The 16,721-nt window shown below is 45.8% G+C and overlaps 1 protein-coding gene across 7 annotated transcripts; it reads right to left on the bottom strand.

Annotated features, from left to right (window-relative positions):
- Window positions 1–281: 281 nt before the first annotated feature.
- On the bottom strand, window positions 282–16,233 carry NPIPB4 (nuclear pore complex interacting protein family member B4). Of its 7 annotated transcripts, none has more exons than XM_063612094.1 (10): window positions 16,093–16,233; window positions 12,901–13,029; window positions 9,173–9,272; window positions 8,871–9,009; window positions 5,495–5,596; window positions 4,409–4,469; window positions 4,264–4,299; window positions 4,127–4,188; window positions 3,917–4,009; window positions 282–2,755 (listed from the first exon to the last, which is right to left on the bottom strand). In XM_063612094.1, exons 1-10 carry the CDS (start codon window positions 16,156–16,158, stop codon window positions 2,701–2,703), a joined length of 843 nt encoding a protein of 280 aa, XP_063468164.1. In that variant the 5' UTR covers window positions 16,159–16,233; the 3' UTR covers window positions 282–2,700. The 7 variants fall into 7 exon arrangements, with proteins under 7 accessions (XP_063468164.1, XP_063468165.1, XP_063468163.1 ...); XM_063612095.1 differs by having other exon boundaries at window positions 282–2,752; XM_063612093.1 differs by having other exon boundaries at window positions 282–934.
- Window positions 16,234–16,721: the final 488 nt, after the last annotated feature.

Genomic DNA, 16,721 nt, shown 5'->3' with positions numbered 1-16,721 from the left:
TTTCGGATCACTGCAACCTCCTCCTGGGTTCAAACAATTATCCTGCCTCATCGTTTGGACTACCTGGGATTACAGGTGCATGCCACCATGGCCGGCTCATTTTTGTATTTTAGTAGAGATGGTGTTTTGCCATGTTGGCCAGGCTGGTCTCAAACTCCTGGCCTCAACTGATCCACTCTCATTGGCCTTCCAAAGTGCTGGGATTATAGGCGTGAGCCACCACACCTAGCTCAGTAAGTACATTTTTCATTATCAAAAAAGAGTAGTGTAAGATTGGCGTATTCTGTGTAGAATGTATTTTATTGATGTCTACTATTTTTATAATTTCTGAGTTAAGTACTTTTGAATGGATGCTTTTTAGTTTTGGGCAGACTCAGTTGACTAAAGCACCTCGGTGCTTTAAGGTGCCAGAAGACACTCAGGAGGTGACTTGAGGCTTAGAGAGTCATCAACCGGAGAAGGTGGAAGAGGTACCAGAAGACATTCAGGAGGTGACTTGAGGCTCAGAGAGTCTTCAACCGGAGAAGGTGGAAGAGGTACCAGAAGACACTCGGGAGGTGACTTGAGGCTCAGAGAGTCATCAACCGGAGAAGGTGGAAGAGGTACCAGAAGACACTCGGGAGGTGACTTGAGTCTCGGAAAATCATCAGCTGGAGGAAATGGTTCCGCTCCCAGGGGACACTCGACTTGAAGTTTATCTCTTCTCCGAAAATCATCAGTTGTAGAATGTGGTTGAGGTCCTAGTCGACACTAGTCGAGAAAGATTCAGAGGTCTCAGACAACCTTTAGCTGATGGAGGTGGTTGACCTCCCAGATGACACTGAGTTGGAGGAGGTGCCTGGCGGCCCTTCCTTTTTCTTAAAGTTTCAGCTGTGAGGTAGGGCTAGTAGGGCAATCCTGAGGAATGATGATGCTCCACTGCAGCCATTCGGACCTGTAGGGCCAAAGGAGGAAATGTTTTCACACATATTCATTTGAAGGACAAAATTACCACCACCAGCACAGGCTGTACCTTCTGTTGCTGGTGATAGATTTTTGCACCTTTCCATCCTCCAGGTTTCAAAATAGCAGTATCAGTGTCATAATATCACCCTTCCACTGAGTACTGCCGACAGCTGGGGAGTAAAATCATTGGGACACACTGTTGTCTCTACATGCCACTGTGTCTGTCTGCAAATGTAGGCAGGCTGGGGTCCTGCCCCAGGGAAGACAGAGTCATAACAGAGTAATAAAGAAGCATGTTTGAGACACAGGAATGTCTATGTCTATCCTCATTCCTCCCTCACAGCCAGCACCAGAGCATGTTTCCTGCACCAGGTCAACAGAGAGTAAGAGAGGCATGAAAAGCCCATTGTCCACATATGTTGCAACTTCTTTTTGGAGAATGTTTTCCAGGCCTTTTATGTTCTGTCTCTGATTCTCAGAACTCTGCAAGGTCAGTGTGACCACCCTGCTCCAAATCTAAGAAAACAGAGGTTTCCAGAGGAAGGAGAAATTGTGCCCAGGGTCACACAGCTTGCAAGAGGCAGAGTGGAAGTTGGTTCCAGCTCTGCCTGCAGGACCGTCTCATTTCCCCTCTGTTTCCCTTCTTGACAAAGGATCTTCTTCACTCTGGAGGTGCCACACATGAGAACAAAGAGCTCTGTAGAGATGTGGATTCCTGAAGAGCTGCAGGGGAACTGGGAGAGGGTTTTCTGACAGAACAATCTTACCTCAAGAAGTCAGTTAGGCATGGCTGTAATATTTCTTTTCACTCCCAGGTAATACCAAACTGTAAGTGCACTAGGACATAAAGAATATTTTTGTCCATGGAAAAATGAGGTGGGAATTCTAAACAAAGCAAGTTTTAAAACTGTGTTTCACTTCAAGTGTACAAGTCCCATCATGTGTAATCATAGGACTCGGCAGCTTTTGAAGGTACAGAGGCCACACAAGAACCAGCTTAGCTGAGCATCATTTAAGGCCTTCATTTGGAATTGTCCCTGTGGGTAATAAGTTACATTCACTCTTCACTAATTTACAGTCAGGGCCTATTTGCTATTACAAATATGGAACCTCTGACACTTAGAATATTAGATCAGGGGCCTCACTGGGTGGGGACGAAGGTGTTTTTGCACAACACGGTAACCAACAGGGATGGGACTGTGGTGAACTATGGAATTGGCCTTGTCAAAGAGCATTCAAAATTGCACAAAGCACAAATTAATGTTAGATTAATGCATTTTCACTTCTGGGAATACAGCAGATATTTCAAACGTTAATCACCTACATTATAGCAGAATGCAAACAAAATCACAGCAAAAGAAAGAAAATCCCACATATTTTGGAAATGGGACCCCACAACATCTTGGGTAAAGTGGATCAGTCAGAGTTCACTGCGCCATGAGACCTACAGTAGTGGAGGTCAGTGGTGCCTCCTCATGTTATTTCTGGAAACAGAACAGTAAAAGCCCTCCAGCCTCGGCCCCTGAGCTTTTATGGATTCTGGAGGTGCCACCAACGATGATCAGCTGGGAATGGAGAAGCCTGAAGTCTCATGGGGAAGATTTTGCTTCTCAAGAAGTCGAGACAGAAAAGGCACCACAGAACCCACAGAGCAGAGGCCAGGCCAGGAGAGGGCGTTGTCGGAAAAGACCAAAGTGTCCTGATATAGGAAGAGTGAAAATGTCCCCAGCGTTTACCTTTGTCTTCTCTCTGTTTTCAGCTGGGACGCAGCTGCTGTTCCTCATGGGAACCGAATGAGGTCCTGAATCTGCTAAGAGCCAGAGAAGGGAATGGGGTAAATCTGGCTTGCATCTTCTGTGCAGAATAAGAAACCCTCCACACCCTCTGCTGCCATCTTACTCTGTGCCACACAGGTCCCTTACCAGAGGCACAGGGTTTATTGACCACATGCCTCAGAGGACCCTGGAGCCCTCTGGACCCTCATCCTTGAGGAAGATACCACAGAGCCCTGGTCCAGGGGTATTCTTAACTGTCAACAGGCTGTAACAGGTCGGGTTCTTACCAGCTGGAAATGAGCTCTAAATCAGTACATATCAGAGGAAATCACTCATCATGTGAGCACAGACCCAAAATTAAAATAGGAACAGCCATGGTTGGAAGAATATCAATAAACCCTGGAGAGGAACAGCACTGCTCCTCTTCTTCAAGCCATAGGGACATTTAAAATTCTGTGGATTCATAGTTAATCTAACTTTCATACCTGGCCAGGTATTATCAATACTTATGAACAGAAATGGACATAAAGAGATGAACAGTCATGAGAAAAGGTAAGAGCTACAGAAATTAACTGGAAAGTTTTAGGGTTACACTTCAAATGTTAGAGGAGTAAGATTACATAGAAATTTAACTTACTAATGGAGTTATATAGTTGACAATAAACAACTTAAACAAAAATAATGAAGAAAGTTCCAAAAAGTGTAAATAAATGCTTCTTTTCTTAAAGCAGAGCTCATGCTACAATATTGATCCATGAAGACATGGCCAGAAAATCTTGCCCTCATCAGCACATGTGGCTCCCATTCTAAAGTGCTATTGTTGTTTTCTCAAATGAAAGAAAAATAAATCCTTCACACTGAGTCAAGGGGAAAGGGGAGCTGGCCCATCTGCCTTCTAGGCTCATCTCCTCAGTTAAAAGTAACCAAGACATCAGGGTGGGGCAATGTCCACAGTCAGTGGAGCGGCCTGAGCTCCACCATTCACAGGGGACTAGCCAAGAGCCATTCAGCTAGGGCACCTGAGAAAAATAGGGTCCTGCTACCCAGCGAGACAACTGTTCTCTTTATAAGTGCTTGGAATTGTTTCCAGGAAACATAACCATTACCCCACCCGAGCCCTCATCCCCAAAAGGAGAAGCAGGGTGTGCGGATTGTGCAGCAGAAATTCAGCGGCTGCCTTCCCAGCGAGCTCCTACCCCTCCAGAAAGGGTTCTCTAGGCCCGGTCGTCCCTGGACTGGCTCCCGACTCCTGTGTCTCTGGCACTCTCTGCTTTTCCCTCATTTCACACCTACAAGACATAGAAAGAATTGACTTGAAGAATTAAAACACCAAGTTCTTTACTAGACACTCAAAGCTTTATCTTAAAACAAAAACATCCTTTAAAATGTCCATCACAATGACCTACCTTTGCTGCTTGGAGGCAGCCTTCCTGTCTGCCATCTTCCTCTGCAAGGCTTGAGCACAGAGCTGTGGGGAGAAAAATACATCCATGTCCTGACCTAGCAGAATATGTCCAAAAGCAAGGAAAACAAACAAACTTACCCAGTTGGCATGAGGCTTTCTTGCAGAAGGGGTGATCTGAAAAAGCCAACACATGAGAAATTGAATGTTGAGAGAGTCTAAGGGCCGTGGCATCATCTGCATCGGCACTGAAAAATCCTGCAACTGCGGGGAGGAAGCTCCTTACTTTGCGTCTGTAGTAGTCCTCTGCCTGCCGCCACAACCTTTCCGCAGCGTGAAACAATTTCCTACGGATTACAATCACTTTCATCAGATAAAGCACCACTTTCAGGATGATTTTAAATAATCTGCCATGTTTCTGTTATCCTCACAACTGTACCCTTACACAATCTATCTATACCTAGAAAACGTATTTCAGATGGCTATAAAAGTACAGTCAGCCGGTCGCGGTGGCTGACGCCTGTAATCCCAGCACTTTGGGAGGCCGAGGCAGGTGGATCACGAGGTCAGGAGATCGAGATCATCCTGGCTAATACGGTGAAACCCTGTCTGTACTAAAAATACAAAAAATTAGCTGGGCGTGGTGGCAGGCACCTGTAATCCCAGCTACTCGGGAGGCTGAGGCAGGGGAATCACTTGAACCAGGGAGGTGGAGTTTGCAGTGAGCCAAGATCACGTCATTGCACTCTAGCCTGGGTGACAGAGTGAGACTCCATCTCAGAAAAAAAAACAAAAAACCCAAAAATCAGTACGGTCTGATCCAAACTGTTGCTATATTGATTCCTCCTCTTTTGCTTACTGCCTGCTGACTTCCGAGTTGACAATTTCCTTCCCCATTCTCAGTATATCCCTAATTCATCCTTCATTGAGCATCTTTTATCGTAAAGCTCTATTCTCTTTGTATTAATATCCTTGCCGTGTTTCACAGGGCAGAAACAGCTGGGCTTATAAACAGGCATAGTCCTTTTGAAGGATGTGTTTGATCCTACTACAACACACTTTCCTGAGGATGACAACAACTCACCCCACCCCTAGAATGGCTGGTATGAACTGAGTTTCCACACAGTCTAGCTGGCAATGGGATCAGGAGATGTTTTGCTACTTCACATCTTTTGGTCACTGGTAAATCTTAAGGTACTTTGTTTTCTGTTTTGTGAACTTTCTCTCTCTCTCTCTCTCTCTCGATATGTCTTCTGACCATTTGTTTCTATTTCTGCATTTACTGGGTCTAAACATTGTACAAAGGTTAAAAACAACCCTCTGTCTCCAATGGGGGTTTCCAAAGAGGGTGGGGTTCAGTTTCTGAACTCACATGTCGGTGTCTATTTCTTTCATAACCGATTTCCCATTTTCCTCTGCCTCTGATAGCTGCCTCTCCTTTTCTGCTTGCTCACATTCTTTCATTCTTAGCTTCCTGAGATTAGAAGGGAGAGAAATGCACACACATGATCCACCAGCCCGTGTGGGATTCCCTCTGCCCTTCTGGCATCTGAAGGCTGTGATTCAAAGATCCCCCCTGCAACCTTCCTGTAAATGAACCAACTGATTCTCACAACTGAAGGGAGAATTGACACCTCCCATTGAGGGACAAAGAAAAATCACACTCTGGCCTGCTGGCAAGTCACCTGTCATTTCCAGCTCATCTTCATAGTTCTATAGTTAGTCCTATTCTTTAGTAAATAAAGACTATTAAAAGCTTCTATGAGGTGCACTATGTGTGTCTCTGGGGTCAGTCTTGTGCTTGACACAGCGAAAGCTCATTTTAGTTCAGTGTGAAAAATCAGACCTCACCAACTCATCACAACTACTCCATCGGAAGTAGAGGATTGCTCCTCATCTGACTCCTCCTGTGGGAGACCTGACTCTCAGTCACAGGCTGATGCCAGAATGGAGACCATCAGCCATAGAGAGATCCTTCCAGAATATGGTGTCATTAACCCTGCAGTTCACTGCTGCACTTTGCCATGATTCAGCACTGGAACTCTTGTCATTGACTTTAAAGATCCTGGTTGAGAGAAAAGGCAATCTGAATGCTGGGCGCATCTACTGAATGAGAAATGATCGGAATGGCTCCTAAGTCAGGGTGTTATGTCCTGAAAGTAGGTGACAACTGCAAACCATCCAGCCTGGTGCTGACTGACTTTAACAAGGTTCAGTTCACAGAGAGTGAGGGCAGAAAAAGGAAATGGCCTAAAAAGGTAAGTTTGCTGTGTTGCCCTCACACCACTTGATTCATGCTCCTGATCCTAAGGATCTCACCTGATACTTGGTTTTATAGGAAGGATGTGTAAAATTCCCAGAACACTAGGAAACAGGGACAAAAACACTTCAAAGAGAAAGTTAATGAACTTGTTTCTGACCACAGGGCATCCTTCAGCACATGATGTCTGGGGTGGCCTCAAACAAGGAGTGTGTGGTGAGGTGCTGAGAATGCAATGGGAGCAGGGTCCTGTCCCCACACTAAAGGAGCTCACAGTTTAATGCAAATGAGAAGCCAGTGAGGACATCACTACTCCTGCTGTGCACTTGGGAACTAGAAACACAAAACCTGACTCCGGAGGGAAGCTAAGGAAGCATTCTACTCTTGAGTTGACATAAGTGCATCTGAAGCTTCTGATCTCTGATGAGAACAATGGGGGACACCAAACAGAATATAAAACCCATGATTGAATACATCAAATTGCTAACATTGCAGTAAACAGACATGACGTCAAGATGGAGAAGAAGGAAAACCAGGACGAAAGTCAGCCTCGCATTTGGAACCCATTTCCCTGAGTTTCATTGCTGAATTCCAGAAGGGACTACTGAGATGCAAAGAAGCAGAGCAGCTTTTGCACACATGCATGGGATTAGATGCAAAACAAGTGGATTGAGGGTCTGCCAATGAAAGCGACCCGTACTGAAGTCCACTGGCCTGGTTGAGACCCAGAAGAGTCACACATCAGAATAGAGGTGGACAGGAAATACCCTGGCCTTTGTAGGGACTGAGCCTGCACTGACGACCTCAATTGCAGCCTGTATGGAGGACCACTGACCATCCCCCAGAAGTAGACTCCCATCTCTTCTGCAGCAAGATAACATGCTACTAGGCCTCAATTCATTGCTAAATATTTTTTAACAGGTATCTCACGTTTAACAAAAAAAGATCAGGCATATGGCAGCAAAATACAATGTAATATGACCAAAACGTGAAAGACTGTGAAAATGAATCTGGAGGTGACCCAAGCATTGAATTCAACAATCCAGGCTGGGTGCGGTGGCTCATGCTGGGAGGCTGAGGCAGGCAGATTACCTGAGGTCAGGAGTTTAAGACTAGCCTGGCCAACATGGTGAACCCCTGTCTCTACTAAAAATACAAAAATTGGACTGGGCGCGGTGGCTCACGCCTGTAATCCCAGCACACTGGGAGGCTGAGGTGTGTGGATCATGATGTCAGGAGTTGTAGACCAGCCTGGCCAATATGGTGAAACCCCGCCTCTACTAAAAATACAAAAATTATCTGGGCATGGTGGCATATGCCTGTAGTCCCAGCTACTCAAGAGGCTGAGGAAGGCCGGGCGCGGTGGCTCACGCCTGTAATCCCAGCACTTTGGGAGGCCGAGGCGGGTGGATCACGAGGTCAGGAGATCGAGACCATCCTGGCTAACACAGTGAAACCCTGTCTCTACTAAAAATACAAAAAATTAGCCAGGCGAGGTGGCGGGCGCCTGTAGTCCCAGCTACTCCGGAGGCTGAGGCAGGAGAATGGCGGGAACTCTGGGGGGCGGAGCTTGCAGTGAGCCGAGATCGCGCCACTGCACTCCAGCCTGGGCAACAGCGAGACTCTGTCTCAAAAAAAAAAAAAAAAAGGCTGAGGAATAAGAATCACTTGAACCTGGGAGGCGGAGGTTGCAGTGAGCCAAGATCACGCCACTGCACTCTAGCCTGGGTGACAGAGTGAGACTCTGTCTCAAAAAAAAAAAAAAAAATTGGCCAAGTGTGGTGGCACACACCTGTAATCCAAGCTACGCGGGAGGCTGAGCAGAATTGCTTCAACCTGGGAGGCAGAGGTTGCAGTGAGCCAAGATTGTGCCATAGCACTCCAGCCTGGGTGACAGAGCGAGACTCAATCTCAAAACTAAAAAAAAAAAAAAAAAAAAAAAGGCTAGGTGTGGTGGCTCACGCCTCTAATCCCAGCACTTTGGGAGGTTGAGGCAGGTGAATCACCTGAGGTCAGAAGTTCGAGACCAGCCTGGACAACATGGCGAAACCCCATCTCTAGTAAAAATACAGAAATTACCTGGGCGTGGTGGTGGGCACCTGTAATCCCAGCTACTTAGGAGGCTGAGGCAGGAGAATTGCTTGAACCCAAAAGGCAGTGAGCCGAGATTGTGCCATTGCACTACAGCCTGGGCAACAAGAGCAAAGCTCCGTCTCAGGAAAAAAAAAAAAAGAGAGAGAGAGAGAGAGAAAGGAAAACCAATGCCAGTACTAGCACCTCCTCTTCCCCTGAAAAAATTACAAACAAGAATGTAGGAAGGGAAAGGAATTATGCAGATTAAACTAATCAAGCAGAAAGGACAAATTCAATTTTGAAACCACTGAATTTGCCACTAATATTGTAGAAAATATTCTCAAGGACTTTACAGTTTTCTACTTTGATTGGCACATGGTTCATACAACAGTATTTGTGTCAAGGCACATCTTACTCTTCCTTGGTAGTCTTCCTCTGTCCATTGATTTTGTAATGACTGTTGACCTTCGTCATCACCTTATGGACTTCAGCTGGAACTTTGGCTTCCATATATCTCCATGAAGGATAGAGGTCTTCCTTGCTAATTTTAATTCCTGGAAAAGAAGAAACCCTTTTCTTTGTGTGCATGCAAGTGGACCTTGGCCCTTGGTGAGGGTGAGGAGAGGAGAAGGTGAGAAACCTGAGGGCAAGAAGCTGTTCTTTGCCTTTCCAGGGCAAACTTATTTCCACACTATGAGGACTGCAACAGAGCCTTACCTTCCTGACTATGGCTATTGGACCTCCAGGCTCTCCGCTGTACATCCGTGGATCTGTTGTGTACATTTCGTGACTTTAAGACAGTCTTGAGGAAAGACACCTAGGAAATAATAATTTAAGAATGACGGCCAGGCGTGGTGGCTCATGCCTGTAATCTCAGCACTTTGGGAGGCCGAGGCGGGTGGATCACGGGGTCAGGAGTTCAAGACCAGCCTGGCCAAGATGGTGAAATCCCGTCTCTACTAAAAATACAAAAATTAGCCGGGCATGGCAGCGGGCACCTGTAATCCGAGCTCCTCGGGAGGCTGAGGCAGAAAACCGTTTGAAGCCGGGAGGCAGAGGTTGCAGTGAGCCGAGATCACACCACTGCACTCCAGCCTGAGTGACAGAATGAGACTCTGTCACACACACACACACACACACACACACACACACACACACACACAAGAATGACATGAGGCCTGGCGCGGTGGCTCACTCCTGTAATCCCAGCATTTTGGGAGGCCGAGGTGGGCAGATCACCTGAGGTCGGGAGTTCGAGACTAGCCTCACCAACATGGAGAAACCCTGTCTCTGCTAAAAATACAAAATTAGCCAGGCATGGTGGTGCATGCCTGTAATCCCAGCTAGTCGGGAGGTTGAGGCAGGAGAATCACTTGAACCCGGGAGGAAAAGGTTGTGGTGAGCTGAGATTGTGCCATTGCACTCCAACCTGGACAACAAGATTGAAACTCTGTCTCAAAGAAAAAAAAAAAATAGGCCAGGTGCAGTAGCTCACGCCTGTAATCCCAGCACTTTGGGAGGCCAAGGCAAGTGGATCACAAGGTCAAGAGATGGAGACCATCCTGGCCAACATGGTGAAACCCCGTCTCTACTAAAAATACAAAAATCAGCTGAGCAGGATGGGACACGCCTGTAGTCCCAGCTACTCGGGAGGCTGAGGCAGGAGAACTGCTTGAACCCAGGAGGCAGAAGTTGCAGTGAGCTGAGATGGCACCACTGCACTCCAGCCTGGTGACAGAGTGAGGCTCCGTCTCAAAAAAAAAAAAAAAAATGACATGAATATACTTCACACAACTGAACTGTACACTTCAACACGGTTAGATGGTAATTATCATGTTATAAGTATTTTACCACAGGTTAACATGTTTCACAACTTGAAAAGGAAGTAATTACCTTCAGCTCTCTGAGTTCTAGAATTTGTAACATTTCACCACCTTCTCCTTCCTGATCTGCACTGGAGCATCTTCCTTCTGTCCCTGCTCTACTCAGAGTCCACTTTTCCTTCCCTTACATCAGCTTCTTTGAGGCTGGTTTGAACCTAACGCAAAACATTCTCACTAACGACTGAATTCCCACCAAGATTTCCATATTATCACAGTATACTTTTAATCTTCTAAGATATTAAATATTTGTTCTCATCATAGCTAAGATGCAATGCAAATCCCATCTCAGATGTGGGTCAGATACCTATGAATCTCCTGAGGTAGTCATTGAAATAACTTTTTTTTTTTTTTTGAGACGGAGTGTCACTCTCACCCATGCTGAAGTGCAGTGGCACTACCTTGCCTCACGGCAACCTCCACCTCCCAGATTCAAGTGATTCTCCTTCCTCAGCCTCCCAAGTAGCTGGAATTACAGGTGCCCGCTACCATGCCAGGCTAATTTTTGTCTTTTTAGTAGAGATGAGGTTTCACCACGTTGGCCCATCTGGTTTTGAACTCCTGACCTCAAGTGATCCACCTGCCTCAGCCTCCCAAAGTGCTGGGATTACAGGCATGAGCCACCACACCTGGTCTGAAGTAATATCTTTCAAATTCTTTGTAGAATTTGTTTTTTTCTGATTTCTGCACATAGGATAAAAAACAAAACATGTACTAGGATTTCGAGAGAAGCAATGGGTAATCCAAAAAGATGAAAGAGCAACCACATGTATCCCACAGCTACTGCTAGAATTCAGGAGTAGCTGAAAGGTAGCTGGCCCAGTTTGGAGCTAGGAGAAATGTCAAACACACGAAGAAATGAGAAGCAAAGGAATGCCGTCATGCATGAATGCTTCATGGCACCCAGGATGTCCCTGCTTAGGAGGTAATGGTATAGATGACTAGATGATAAGGACAAAGATGAGAAGGTGCAAAGCTGTCCAAGTCAAACAGCTCAACTGAACTTTCCTAAATGGAATTGTTAAAAAGTGGTAAATTTAAAAACTTCCCCCAGCTCACGTGGTGGCTCATGCTTGTAATCCCTGCACTTTGGGAGGCTGAGGCGGGCGGATCATTTGAGGTCGGGTTTTGAGACCAGCCTGGCCAACATGGTAAAACCCTGACTCTACTAAAAAAACAAAAATTAGCTGGGCATGGTGGTGGGCACCTGTAATCCCAGCTACTTGGGAGGCTTAGGCAGGGGAATCGCTTGAAGCCAGGAGGTGGAGGTTGTGGTGAGCTGAGATCACACCATTATACTCTAGCCTGGGCAACAGAGGGAAACTTGTCTCGGGGCTGGAAAAAAAAAAAACAAAAAAACTTCCCCCAATTTATACTGAAAATTCTCTGTTCAGGACTAAGTGGGGTAGAGAATGTTAAATGTGCCTAGATATCTTCATAACTCATATATTTTCTGTTTTCTACATATCTTGAAAGGCAGTGCCAAAAGACGTGTAATTATCTAGGTGGTAAAACTGAAACATATTTCCTCTTCCCTTGAATATAAAAAAGCATTGCGGTATTAGTACTTTTATCTTGGATCATTGTTCAGAAGGAGGTTCAGCCCCCAGACAACCACATTTTTACTGTCATGAATGGCAAGAGAAAATGTAGAGCTCAACTTACCCAATGGAAAAAAGGCTCAAAAGACAAATTATGGCACAACTTAGCAGCCAAATTCTTACCAAGTACAGACTTTTGACATACTGATCACTCTCCAGCTGCAACTGGGAACATGCACTTTGAATGATGTCATTCAAAATTACCCTGCCCAGACACTTTTCACTGATTCTCTGGAGGGCAGTTCTAGGAGATTCTCTGGGGCTTTCTCTGCATCATAAGACGCAGTGCAGTTCTGCCCTTCACCTTCCGGCAGTTTGTCACCTCGTCCCTATGACCTCAGAGGAACTTTGTCTCAGGCCGATTGTTTGTTCCTTGGGCTCTCTCATTTCCCCTAAAAATCATTTGCTGCCTCTCTAAATTGCCTACATCTCCATCTAGCTCCCTCTCCCCTCAGAAGAGGGTGCTCTTTAAGCATCAACCATCCGGCCCTTCTAGCAGTCTCATTTTTCAGCTGGTTCCCATGTTTATGCCTGTTCTATGTTTTTCTTCTCCTGTTAAGCCGTCTGTTGTCAGCTCATTTCTGCAGTGAATCTTTAGAGAGGAGATTGGAAGCTTTCCTTCCACCCATATGATAGAACTCTAAAGCAGAAGCGTTTAGAAAGAATTTCCTATTTAAGTGATGAAACTTCATACTCCATTTCTGATAAATAGCACAAAGGTTAAAAAAACCTTATTTTTGACCAAAAGCTCTGTTGACATTCTCTTAAACAAACACCAACCTATTTAATTTTCATAATGTAAATGGCAGATATTTTCATAATTCTTATGCTAATAAATCATTTCCCTGATTTTTTGGGTAAAAACCACATATTCGTAATGAAGTCCAGAAACGTGAATTGTTTTAAATAATTTCTTCTTATTTGTGATTACAAGTATACCTCTACAGACAGTTAGTATACTCACACAAAGCCTAGTTTTCCAGAGGAAAATGGCAAGTGTAGAAATTCCCAGGAACACGATAATGATAACTATCCAAAGAATTCCACAAAAGTCAGTCCCAGGATGGAAATGGTCACGCAGAGAATTGATAACCTGGAATAATAATAGTTGAAATAATGAAAAGGTCAATGACACTGACAATATTTCTCTCAGAAAGAATCATCCTTAGAAACCGTCAACCTCCTCCAAAAGGTAACCACATCCATCAGATATCACCGTGGGATTCCACTGCTACAAAAAAGAACCGAAGTTAGAAGTCTCATGTTTTTCGGAAGGCTGGTAGTGTTTTTAGGCATTGCAAATGTGGGGTGTCATCTTTCTTGGTATAAAGCAGGGATGTCCAATCTTTTGGCTTCCCTGGCTATATTAAAGAAGCAAAGTTGTCTTGGGTCACACATAACATACACTAACACTAACAATAGCTGATGATCTAAAAAAAAAATCCTTTTTTTTTTGGAGACAGAGTTCTGCTCAGTCGCCCAGGCTGGAGTGCAGTGGTGCAATCTCGGCTCACTGCAACCTCCAGCTCCTGGGCTCAAGCCATTCTCCTGCCTCAGCCTCCCAAGTAGCTGAGATTACAGGTCTCTGCCACCATGCCCAACTAATTTTTGTATTTTTACTAGAGATGAGGTTTCACCATGTTGGCCAGGCTGGTCTTGAACTCCTGACAGGCGATCTGCCTGCCTCGGCCTCCCAAAGTGCTAGGATTACAGGTGTGAGCCACTGTGCCCAGCCGTTTTTTTGTTTTTGTTTGTTGTTTGTTTTTGAGATGGGGTCTCACTCTGTCACCCAGGCTGGAGGGCAGTGGCATGCTCTCGGCTCACTGCAACCTTTGCCTCTCAGGTTCAAGTGATTCTCCTGCCTCAGCCTCCTGAGTAGCTGGAAGTACAGGCACCTGACAGTGCACTCAGCAAATTTTTGTATTTTTTGTGGAGATGGGGTTTTGCCATGTTGGCCAGGGTGGTCTCAAACTCCTGACCTCAGGTAGTCTGCCCGCCTCAGCCTCCCAAAGTGCTGGGATTGCAGGCATGAGCCACTGTACCTGGCCAAAATCTCATAATGTTTTAAGAAAGTTTACAAATTTGTGTTGAACTGCATTCAAAACTGTCCTGGGCCACATGCAGCCCGTCACTCATGGGTAAGACAAGCTAAGTATAAAATAATTATCTTATCTTTTCTTTTCTTTTTGTTTTGAGACAAAGTCTTGCTCTGTCACCCAGGCTAGATTGCAGTGGCATGATCTCAGCTCACTGCAACCTCCGCCTCCTGGATTCAAGCGATTCTCCTGCCTCAGCCTACTGAGTAACTGGGATTACAGGCGCCTGCCATCGCGCTCGGCTAATTTTTGTATTTTTAGTAGATACGGGGTTTCACCATCTTGGCCAGGCTGGTCTCGAACTCCTGACCTCATGATCCACCTGCCTTGGCCTCCCAAAGTGCTGGGAATACAGGTGTGAGCCACTGCTCCTGGCCAGTAGTTATCTTTACTTTAAAGTTATTTACTTGTTTTTTAAACTGATGTATAACGTTGGATGCATTTATTAAATATCACATGATAAAAGAATCCCTCTAAATAATACTTCTCTCTTGGATTATGTGAATCTTTGCCATTTAAAGCTCAGCATAAGTAAAAAAAAAATACAATGAAGAGGTGACTTCATTCACAAATAAGTATCAAATTTTAGTGCTTAAAAATTAACAAGGTCAGCCGGGCGCGGTGGCTCACACCTGTAATCCCAGCACTTTGGGAAGCTGAGGTGGGTGGATCACGAGATCAGGAGATTGAGACCATCCTAGCTAACACGGTGAAACCCATCTCTACTAAAAATACCAAAAATTAGCAGGGCATGGTGGCATGCGCCTATAGTTCCAGCTACTCGGGAGGCTGAGGCAGAAGAGTCACTTGAACCTGGGAGGCAGAGGTTGCAGTGAGCCGAGATTGCACCACTGCACTTCAGCTTGGGTGACAGAGTGAGACTCCGTCTCAAAAAAAAAAAAAAAAAAAAATACCAAGGCGATGAAAAATTTAAAAAAAATTAAAAAAAATTACCAAGATCATGAAAATGGCATGAATAGTGTGGGATTTCTCTAAGATTGTTGATATTAATTCCATTAGACTCTTATGTGAGTGAAGACAAAGACTTCCCCTGAGTAAGTTCAGACAGCTTGTGATACCATTTCTACATCGATTCCTCAGGATTTAACTATATATTCTTGAAAACATCTCAATTTTAAATGTTTCTTTCAAGATGGTGAATTAAACAGAGATAGCCCTTCAACAGGTTGAACTCGGCATATGCTGAGTCTGAAATGGAAATGATGGAGTTAGAGAACCATACAACAATGGGAATGATTTCAGAAACATGGTGTTGAGCAGAATAAGGCAGACACAATAGAGTACCTATGGCATGGCATGCATCTGTATACGCGAAATTCCAGAATAAGCAAGCTAACCTATGATAAGAAAGAGATTGGCTGGGAAGACTGAGAGTTCACTTTCTGGGGTGACATAATAGTGTAGATCTTGGCTGGGCACGGTGGTTTATGCCTGTAATCCCAACGCTTTGGGAGGCCGAGGTGGGCAGATCACCTGAGGTCGGGAGTTCAAAACCAGCCTGACCAACATGGAGAAACTGTATCTCTACTAAAAATACAAAATTAGCTGGGTGTGGTGGCACATGTCTGTAATCCCAGCTACTCGGGAGGCTGAGGCAGGAGAATCGCTCGAACCTGGGAAGCAGAGGTTGCGGTGAGCTGATATTGCCCCATTGTACTCCAGCCTGGGCAACAAGGGAGAAACTCTGTCTCAAAAAAATAATAATAAAAATAAAATAATGTAGATCTTGAAAGGGGGTTGGGTTATGCTGGTGTACGTACTTTCCAGAGTTAGTAAACTTACACCCTCCCACCTCAGCCTCTCCAGTAACTGGGATAACAGGTACGCACCACCAGGCCCGACTAATCTTTTTTGGAATTTTTTGTAGAGATGGGGTTTCGCTATGATGCCCTGGCTAGTCTTCAACTCCTGGACTCAAGTGATCTGCCCACCTCGGCCCCCTAAAGTGCTGGGATTACAGGCCTGAGCTGTGTAATTTCAGGCCGCGTGACACAGCCCAGTAACAAGGAGGAAACCCCGCGGGTCCAGCGTCTACTCACATAGGTGGACTGATGGCTGATAAATCCCAGCAGGAGGAGCCAAAAGTGCAGCCACTGCACCCGCATGTCCTGGTCCTCTCAGGGCGCCCTGAGGCGGCCAGGACAGAGGTGGGGTGGCTTAGGGTGGGGGGAGGGAAGGGGACGGGGATGGGGTCCCGGATCTGAGTTGGGGAGGGGGAGGGGAAGGGAGAGGGGAGGGGAGGGAAGGGAAAGGAAAGGAGGAGAAGGGGGCTGTTGGGCACCTGGAGGAGGAGGAGGAGGAGGAGGAGGAGAAGAAAGGGGTCTGGGAAAGGATCCGGTTCAAATTAAGTTCTGATGCGCTGGTGGAAGGTTTAGCTACAGGTCAGGGAGAAGGTCGATCAGGGAAGCAACAGGACGCGCGGGGCAAGGGAGCGTGAGGCTTAGAAGCAATCAGACGGAGACCAGGGATCTGCTTTTCAGCAAACCTTCTTCGGTCTGGGCCCTCCCTTAGAAACCCTGGGGCTTTATACTCCCTCTCCACCAATCCGTGACCCCGGTGGTGCCTCACAATGGACATTCCAGGTAGCGTCATTCCAATGCCCCCTCCCCCATCTCAGCCCCCCACACTCCTCCCAAGGACAGGTCCTCTCTGGAACCTTCACAAACCT

The sequence above is a fragment of the Symphalangus syndactylus genome, chromosome 11 (assembly GCF_028878055.3).
Source record: "Symphalangus syndactylus isolate Jambi chromosome 11, NHGRI_mSymSyn1-v2.1_pri, whole genome shotgun sequence".
NCBI lineage: Eukaryota > Metazoa > Chordata > Mammalia > Primates > Hylobatidae > Symphalangus > Symphalangus syndactylus.
The sequence above is the reverse complement of the archived record's forward strand: the minus strand, read 5'-3'. Positions and strand labels throughout refer to the sequence as shown.